This window comes from Clupea harengus, chromosome 25 (assembly GCF_900700415.2).
Source record: "Clupea harengus chromosome 25, Ch_v2.0.2, whole genome shotgun sequence".
Taxonomy (NCBI): Eukaryota; Metazoa; Chordata; class Actinopteri; order Clupeiformes; family Clupeidae; genus Clupea; species Clupea harengus.
In genome coordinates, this window is record NC_045176.1 from 59,453 (window position 1) to 69,452 (window position 10,000).

The following is a 10,000-nucleotide window of genomic DNA, read 5'->3' on the forward strand; positions in this document are numbered from 1 at the left end:
TTTTTTTTTTTTTTTTGGAAGACGTTGGCGTTCCAACTCAATAATGGTCTAATCGTTAGATAAAACCCTGGACCCAAAAATATTTAAAAAAAATAAGGCTCAGGTTGAAAAATCCCAAACTTTCCCTTTAAGACTGTATGCTTGAGTGTGCTACCCTCAGTAGGCTGTATACTGTATGCTTGAGTGTGCTACCCTCAGTAGGCTGTATACAGAGTGTTCTACCCTCAGTAGGCTGTATACAGAGTGTTCTACCCTCAGTAGGCTGTATACAGAGTGTGCTACCCTCAGTAGGCTGTATACAGAGTGTTCTCCCTTAGTAGGCTGTATACAGTGATCGGCACCAGGTCAGAGCTCTCTGTCCAAAGCAGACTCCCCTGTTCTCTGTATATGGGCTTGGTCAAACAGCAGCGCAGCAACACAGTGCAGAGGCACTGGAGTCACACAGAGGCAGTGGAGTCACACAGAGGCCCTGGAGACGCCCAGAGGCAGAGCAGATACACAGAGGCAGTGGAGTCACACAGAGGCAGTGCAGATACACTGGAGTCACACAGAGGCACTGGAGTCACACAGAGGCAGTGGAGTCACACAGAGGCACTGGAGTCACACAGAGGCAGCTGAAAGGACTGAAAGAAGTTCTGGACCAATCAGAAAGCAGCGCTCCAGCTGGGATAGGCTGCACTGTGCAAAAAAGTAAACGAGCAGACACACTAATTTCCTATCTCTCTCACACACACACACACACACACACACACACATAGCTGTCAGAAAACACAAGTCATCATTAGGCAACTGTAAAATTGTATGTAAATATATTATAGTCAACAGAGTGGGAGCTAAATCACAACACTCAGCTCAGTCTCAGCTAGGCTACATTCCCATTTCCCAGATCTAGAAATTAAACACACCAACCAACGCAATGAGAACTTTCCCTGTCCAGTGACACCACTGCTCCGCCACCGAGCTTCCCGAAGGTGATTGGTGCTGCGTGGTGGCCGGCCAATTGTGAAGAAGCAGCTGTCTGCCGTGGCAAACTTGTTAACCCCGTCTGACCGAGTGCCCACTCCCTCCCGCTAATAACGCTCTTCTTTCACTCTAAACCCGAGGCACTAAGCTGCAACGGAGAAGATTTCATCAGCGCAGACATGGCTGCAAATGGCCATCCCTTGTTGTTACTGCTATCAGACATTAAAACGGCCGGGCTGGACGGCTCGACTGCCAGGCGAATGTTTATGGAGCACCATCTGGAGAACATTAAACTTACTGTACCATCTTCCTGTTGACAATTATTCATGGACATCCGTACCTGGTAAGTTTAAAACACACATGTATGTATGTCTGTAAGGTATTTGCGTTTGAGTCGAGCCATCACCGTCATTGTCAATACTGTAAACACCAGCTAGCATTAGCTTCTAATTCAGATTCATTCTGCCCATGGCGTGTCAATTCTCTTATGTCCTATCTTCGGAGTCTGTTCGCTGTCCAAAACAGTTTTCAGGGGAGACCAGACGGACAGGAACTTGGCCAATAGGATTGCTAAAAAGGCTTCATTTTTAAATGTACCGTTTCTCCCATTCTAATCAAAACTTTTGTTCAGTACCCATACTGCTATCTTAATGGAAATAACTGCCTCACCAGATAGCCATTGACTAATGACCCTATTATGCCACAATGTATGCCCAAGCTAGATAATCAAAACAAGTCTTATAAATAACCGTTAAACATCGTCTGTGCTCCTACGTTGATCGTTGACTTTGTACAGATTAATTCAAGTTTCATAAACTTGGGCAAAACACAGCGGGCGACACAAGGCGTTGTTAGTCCGCGAGTGTGTCTGTGAAGAGCTGGAATTCATGCTACGCTACAATACTTTTCACCCCGTCACTCCCTCCCTAGTTACTGTAGCCTACATGTTTGTGTTGCTGTCGGCAGGGAGGCGCTGTCCTTTGGCAGGGGACCTGCGCAGTGGCCGAGGACAGGCTCGCTATAGACTGCTAGGATGTTTTGCATTAGGCCACGAAACAGCCAGTCACAACAACCTCATGATTAATCAGTAGACCGGGATATTCAGCTAGCTGGCTGCTGACTCGGAGCAAGAGCAAGCTGTGTGTCCAACTGTCAACTACTGCTACCAAGACTGACAGCAGTGACTCAATGTGTTGCAGGACCTGTCATTGTGGAAAAACACCATAACCGCCACACACACACACACACACACACACACACACACACACACACCCTGCAAGCTGACATTCTTCTCCACATTTCTTGACACCATGATGGACATCACGGCCAAGGATGAAAACCTGAAGCATTGTAAGAGAATAGACAGAGTTAATGAAGAGATCCCAGATGGCGGATGACTGCGGCCCAGATGTGTCCCAGGTGTGGCCCAGATGTGGCAGGTCTGCTCCGACTCGCCGGCTACCACAGACAGATTAGCCCAGAAGGGACTGATGTCACACAGATGATCATGTCTCCTCGGACACACACACACACACACACACCACTCATTTCAACACGGCAGACTCCTACACACCAGGTGAACTCTACAGGTTCACCTGCTGGAGACTACTGGGACACACTATTTCATAGGCCTACACACACACACACACACACACACACACACACAAACACCACACCTTTTCATACACCTACACACACACACACACACCATTTCATACACCTACACACACACACACCATTTCATACACCTACACACAGATCTAATGTAGAAACATCCACTGGCACGTGGCAAGCATTGAGGACTGGAAGATCAAAGTTTAAATGGTGTGTGAGTGTGTATGTGTCTATGTGTTCGTTTGTGCGTGCGTATTTGTGCATGGGCTCGTGTGTGTGTGTGTGTGCGTGTGTGTTTGTGCGTGGGCTCGTGTGTGTGTGTGTGTGCGTGTGTGTTTGTGCGTGGGCTCGTGTGTGTGTGTGTGTTTATCCACCACATGTCCATGCCTGGTCAGAGTCAGATTAATTCCAGTCAGCAGGAAACTGAAAAGTTTCACAGCCTTCATTTAACATTACATAAGGGTGAACACACACACACACACACACACACACTTCATTTAACATCACATAAGGGTGCGCTGGATGAGTTCTGCATGACATGGTTGTGTGTGTGTGTTTGGGAGTGTAATGGCGTAGTAGCCTAAGTTAAGTGGTTTATCCAGGCCTAAAATTAAAATGTATTGTTAACACACACACACACACACAGTGAGAAAGCAGGAGGACTGGATTGTATCACGCCTGTTTTTTTTTCATTTAGCTGTTTTCTTTACTTTCTTTGCTTTTCCCTTGTTTTTCCCCACCGGTTGTCTTATTCTGCCTCTGTCAGTTAAGCATCATGACTTATTACTGTCTGGGTATGAATTTACACAACCTGAGAAGTCAGACTCACGGATAGCGAGCATATCGGTTCACCGATGGATTTTGGTCAGCACTGCACTGGTGGTGTGCCACTTCTGGTCGGCTCATTTTAAGTTTATGTGGATATTAAGAAAATAACATAAAATGTTAGCAATTCCTGGAATTTCTTAATCTTGTCTTTGGCATAGTCTATTTAAAATATCAGCCGCTAAACCGAAGTTGTCCGTGGCACTATGAGGCTCTCAAGGTTAAAAATCACTAGGTGAGTAAATACATGTTACCATCTATAAATAAAGTATAAATTATAAAGAATAAAATGTCTTAAAGTTAGCGGCAAAACCAGTGGGACACTCGTTTCTCTGTAACGAGATTTACGTTTTCTTATTGTTCTTATATTATAACTTAAACCTGCGACAGCGATTTTAGGGACCACTCTATGATTTGAAATCGTATTCTGCGCGCCCTGGAGCTCCTTGGAATTCACTTGTGCACATCGAATGAGCGCGCACGCGCTGTAGCCCGTGTGGGGATGGCTGTTGGTGAGAGGTGGGTTGGGCCGCTGACAGCGACTGGAGCGTAGTGAGTTTTTAATGTCCGCCATGTTTGCCATGGCGTACTGAGCCAGAGATAGACAGCGGAGCTACTGGGAAAATAGACCGATAGAGAGCGACCGAGATCCGGGCCTTCCCGGCTCTGTTCGCCTCGCCGTATTTTACCTGTAGCCACTGGTACCACAGACTCCAGGATACCGACACAGAATTATCCATGAGAACTCAAATCAGAACAGTGTTAACGTTATATTTTAGGAGATCGGATATATTTATGCTGCATCTCGAAATATAAAAATGAGTAAATTGTCGTTTCGGGCACGGGCGCTGGATGCTTCCAAGCCACTACCCGTCTTCCGTTGTGAGGACCTACCCGACCTGCACGAATATGCTTCTATTAACCGAGCAGTGCCACAGATGCCGACGGGGATGGAAAAAGAGGAGGAATCGGTACGTTTATTAGATCAGAAACCTGCTAATACCAAATACTGGTGTATTTGCACATTTCAAGGAGCGCCTATCTCTTGTCTGCGCAAGCAACACAAAATGGCCGCCATTCTCTACATCCAGACAGACGATCAGTTATGAGCCATTTTATCGTACGAGATAGAAATTCCATGGTTTAACTGAACAATGTCATGCCACCCTTTTGAGAGTGTTATAAAAAACCGTTTAGGAAAAGAGGGTTTGCAGGTGAGACCGTCTGAGAAGTACAAAAGGATCACGTGATCATAGCTAATTCCACCATTTTGTTCTTTCCTCTGCCTGGTGGTGCAGTTTGGAAGACTTTATGCCAGAGGGCACTGTTGAGCTTTGCTGTCACAACAACATGGACGGAAGATGACCGGCATACCGGTGCTGTGCTTTGGCGGCTAATTGTAGAGGTTGAAAACATCATTCAGTGACGTTACATCCTTAAACATTAAACGATCTTCCCTGAGATTATACATGACTAATTACTATATTTTGTCCAGAGTGTATAAGTGATTGCTAGTACCAATCGCTTATAGTATATTTGGCATCAATAGCATACAAGTACATAACAACGGCAACGATGGACCCTAACGTTACCCCATTATGCTTTCTAATATTAGCCACATATCATACATTACTCAGTTACCTATTTTAGCTAGTTAGTTGGTTGTCTGTATTTGCATGCTCAACCCGCTATCCACACAGATGTTAGTGTGCTCATATGCTTTGGAGCTAGCTTAGCCATAAGCTAACTGGTAATAACTGTTACATATTTAGAAACGTTTTTTGTCTGTGCTTGTTCTCTGCATTCTAGACGTAATTTTTTTTATTTTTTTATAACGTTAATTCTTTTACTGGTGCTCAAAATCAGCAGTTACGTTGTCACTTTGCTAACAGGTGATTTCCATATCACCATGGTGATGGAAACCAAACGTGATCTAAATCTGAAAAACGCGAGAGCCAGCCAAAACCAAAACCAAACCCAGGGTTCGTGGGTGTGTGAGAGCTGTGGCTGTCGCACAAGATCTGTCCCTTAATGCCCTCATACGTGCCACCTTTTTTTTTTACGCTTACATTGTCACAGAATTCAGGCCAAATGGTCCTCCTAGCCATCACATAATCCCTGGAAGCGTCTTTCCATCCTCCTGTCCCCTTCCTCCACCAGTGTCTACCAGTCTGTCCCAGTCAGCCAGTGCTTGAAGGCCTACCTTGCTCAAGGACAGGCCTGCTGTCTGTCTCTCTGTCTGTCTTCAGCCCTAGCTCTATCACTTCGACATCTCTATCATCATCTCCCTGTCTGTGTGTCTGTCCGTCTGTCTTTGGGCTAAGCTCTATCAGTATCACACTATCTTCCTGCCACCTGTCTGTCTTAGGCCTAACTCTCACTCAGACATCTCTCCATGTCTGTCTGTCTCTCTGTCTGTCTTTGGGCCAGTCACACTCAGTCTGTAGCTGCAACTTGGTAGGCATCATTATTGTCTGTTCTTGCCTCATCCTTTATCTCTCCGTCCCTGAGTGCCTGTCTGTATCTCTCCCTGAGTGCGCGTCTGTCTCTGCTGTCTCTCTGTCCCTGAGTGCGCGTCTGTCTTTGCTGTCTCTCTCTCCCTGAGTGTGCGTCTCTGCTGTCTCTCTCTCCCTTAGTGCGCGTCTGTCTCTGCTGTCTCTCTCTCCCTGAGTGTGCGTCTGTCTCTGCTGTCTCTCTCTCCCTGAGTGTGCGTGTCTGCTGTCTCTCTCTCCCTGAGTGTGCGTCTCTGCTGTCTCTCTCTCCCTGAGTGTGCGTCTGTCTCTGCTGTCTCTCTCTCCCTGAGTGTGCGTGTCTGCTGTCTCTCTCTCCCTGAGTGTGCGTGTCTGCTGTCTCTCTCTCCCTGAGTGCGCGTGTCTGCTGTCTCTCTCTCCCTTAGTGCGCGTCTGTCTCTTCGTCCCCGTCAGACAACAGTAAGCTGACCTTTGAACCCTAAACAGGCAGCAGTCATATAGTGTGCAGGACTCTAGATGCTGTGGCTGTTGATTGAGCCCTGTGGCTGTAGGCTCGTTTGGGAGCTGCACACGCACACACACACACACACACACACACACGCACACACACACACACACACACACACACACGTCCTGTGGCTATAGGCTCGTGTGGGAGCTGCACTGTGGTAAAACCATTGGAAAAGATGGCAGCGTCAGTGTGTCCATGGTTCTCATCTCCGCTGTTAAATGTGTTCATGTTCCTCGCCTGTTGCTGATCTCTGTGAACAAGTGTACACACACACACACACACACACACACACACTCACACACCTGCTGATGTAGACGGATTGGCACACAAACAGAAAATGCACAGCAGCTGCTGCTGTTGTTGTTAACTGCAGACACACTCTTAAAACACACACACACACACACACACCTGCTGCTGCTGACTACTGTACTAACACACCTGTTGCTGTTTTCTTACTTGAGGACTAGGCTATAACACACAGTCTCACACACACACACACACACACACACACACAGGCTTGTGTGGGTGATTGGATCCCAGAAGTTGAGCAGTGAATGAATGCACTGCAGTGAATAAAAGATGCGGTTCTGAGATGGGTTATTACTGATGTCCTCCTCTCATGCGCACCCCTAGAAAACACACGTGTGTGTGTGTGTGTGTGAGTGTGTGTGTGTGTGTGTGTGTGTGTGTGTGTGTGTGTGTGTGTGTGTGTGTGTGTGTGTGTGTGTGTGTGTGTGTGTGTGTGAGTGAGTGAGTGAGTGTGTGTGTGTGTGTGTGTGAGTGAGTGTGTGGTTCTGAGATGGGTTATTACTGATGTCCTCCTCTCATGCGCACCCCTAGAAAACACACGTGTGTGTGTGTGAGTGTGTGTGTGTGTGTGTGTGTGTGTGAGTGAGTGTGTGGTTCTGAGATGGGTTCTTACTGATGACCTCCTCTCATGCGCACCCCTAGAAACACACGTGTGTGTGTGTGAGAGAGAGTTTGCAGCAGAGCACACAGGCACGCACCTGGGTGATGGAGACCTAGAAAAGAATAGAAGCTTCCGCGGGCTGTAGACACACACACACACACACACACACTCTCTGATGGGCGAACTGGACTAACCCTTTAGGTGTGTAGTTAGGAAGCAGTGGCTGGATGTGTCCAGTTGATTCCAAACCTGACTTCTCTCAACTGGGACACTGATGAAAGTGTGTGTGTGTGAGAGACTAACTGTGTGTGTAGGCAACCTGTGGCCAAGTGGCCCATCAAACTGAATCATTTTATTTCTGCCAGTGTGCACACACACACACACACACACAGAGACGTGCTCTCTTGGTGTTATACTCTCTACATCCGTGAGAGTCTGAGTGAGCGAGGCTCTGTGTGTACCCTTCTAGTTGTTGTGTGTGTGTGTGTGTGTGTGTGTATATATACACACACACATACACCCTCCCCTGCGTAGAGTAGAGAGTAGCGTCATAAGAACCCTTCCCATGATCCTCTCCCAATTCCTGTGACCGTGTGTCTAAATGACATCATCATGCTGGGACCGTGTGTCTAAATGACATCATCATGATGGGACATGCAAATGCAACACAGCCATGTCTAGGAGGGACATCAAGATTTCTCTCTCTCTCTCTCTGTTATAAACCTCTCTCCATCTCTCTCTGTCCTCTCTCTCTCTGTTATGAACCTCTCTCCCTCTCTCTGTGTTTTAAACCCCTCTCTCTCTCTCTCTCTGTGTTTTAAACCCCTCTCTCTCTCCATCTCTCTGTGTGTTTTAAACCCCTCTCTCCATCTCTCTGTGTGTTTTAAACCCCTCTCTCTCTCTCTGTGTGTGTTTTAAACCCCTCTCTCCATCTCTCTGTGTGTTTTAAACCCCTCTCTCTCTCCATCTCTCTGTGTGTTTTAAACCCCTCTCTCCATCTCTCTGTGTGTTTTAAACCCCTCTCTCCCTCCATCTCTCTGTGTGTTTTAAACCCCTCTCTCTCTCTCTCTCTCTCTGTGTGTTTTAAACCCCTCTCTCTCTGTGTTTTAAACCCCTCTCTCTCTCCATCTCTCTGTGTGTTTTAAACCCCTCTCTCCATCTCTCTGTGTGTTTTAAACCCCTCTCTCTCTCTCTCTGTGTGTTTTAAACCCCTCTCTCTCCATCTCTCTGTGTGTTTTAAACCCCTCTCTCTCCATCTCTCTGTGTGTTTTAAACCCCTCTCTCTCTCCATCTCTCTGTGTGTTTTAAACCCCTCTCTCTCTCCCTCTCTCTCTCTCTCCATCTCTCTGTGTGTTTTAAACCCCTCTCTCTCCATCTCTCTGTGTGTTTTAAACCCCTCTCTCTCTCCCTCTCTTCCCCCCCCAGGAGCACCATCTCCAGAGGGCCATCTCGGCGCAGCAGGTCTTCGGGGAGAAGAAGGACACCATGGTGATCCCGGTGCCCGAGGCCGAGAGCGACTTCGCCTACTACGACTCCCTCTACGCCGGAGAGTTCCGCATGCCCAAACAGCTCATCCACATCCAGCGTGAGTACTCCGTGTGTGTGTGTAACGTGTGTGTGTGTGTGTGTGTGTCTCTCAGCCTTCACGTTGGAGCCTGAGCAGGCCGATTATGATCTGGACACGGAGGATGAGACGTGTTTGTGTGTAACGTGTGTGTGTGTAACGTGCGTGTGTAACGTGTGTGTGTGTCTCTCTCTCAGCCTTCACGTTGGAGCCTGAGCAGGCCGACTATGATCTGGACACGGAGGATGAGACGTGTTTGCTACAGCTGCAGAAGAGACTTCAGATCGGAGCTCTGCAGTTTGAAGACATGATGGAGAAGTTGGAGAAGGGCAGTGGACAGCAGGTGTGTGTGTGTGTGTGTGTGTGTGTGTGTTCTAGGGCTGTCTATGTCAACTGGAAGTGCTGTTGTGCGCGTTTGTGTGACTAGTGACTCTAAAGCTTTCTGTGACTAACTGAAAGTGTGTGTGTGTGTGTGTGTGTGTGTGTAGCTGGTGACTCTACAGGAGGCCAGGCTCCTGCTGAAAGAGGATGATGAACTCATCCAGGAAGTGTTTGAGTACTGGAGCAGGAAGAGGCGGAGCTGCAAGAAGCCCTCTCTCATCCCATTGGTCAAGCAGGAGAAGAGGGATGGTTCCAGCACCAGCGACCCGTATGTGGCCTTCAGACGGCGCACAGAGAAGATGCAGACACGCAAGGTACACACACACACACACACACACACACACACACACACACACACGTACGTACGTATGTGGCCTTCAGACGGCGCACAGAGAAGATGCAGACACGCAAGGTGATCACACACACACACACACACACACACACACACACACACACACACACACACACACAGAGACACACACACACGCGCGTATGTGGCCTCCAGACGGCGCACAGAGAAGATGCAGACACGCAAGGTGATCTTACACACACACACACACACACACACACACACACACACACACACACACACACACACACACACACACACACGTATGTGGCCTTCAGACGGCGCACAGAGAAGATGCAGACACGCAAGGTGATCACACACACACACACACAGACAGACAGACAGACACATACAGACAAGAAGGTGCTGAAATTGAGGAGAGTTCTGCGTGGTAATCTTCTGGCGTGTGTGT

At 47.8% G+C, this 10,000-nt stretch overlaps 1 protein-coding gene across 2 annotated transcripts in view; it reads left to right on the top strand.

The window, feature by feature from the left end:
* Positions 1 to 1,046: 1,046 nt before the first annotated feature.
* The window catches only part of LOC105907510 (enhancer of polycomb homolog 1-like), a 15,957-nt gene continuing 7,003 nt past the window's right edge, over positions 1,047 to 10,000 (top strand). The window contains exons 1-5 of one of the 2 annotated variants that reach the window (XM_031563360.2): positions 1,047 to 1,306; positions 2,163 to 3,921; positions 8,720 to 8,879; positions 9,056 to 9,201; positions 9,347 to 9,553. In XM_031563360.2, coding sequence (XP_031419220.1) covers positions 8,780 to 8,879; positions 9,056 to 9,201; positions 9,347 to 9,553 — 453 coding nt within the window. In that variant the 5' untranslated portion in view covers positions 1,047 to 1,306; positions 2,163 to 3,921; positions 8,720 to 8,779. Of the gene's footprint in view, positions 1,307 to 2,162; positions 4,374 to 8,719; positions 8,880 to 9,055; positions 9,202 to 9,346; positions 9,554 to 10,000 lie in introns of both variants that reach the window. The other variant, XM_031563359.2, reaches the window with a different exon arrangement.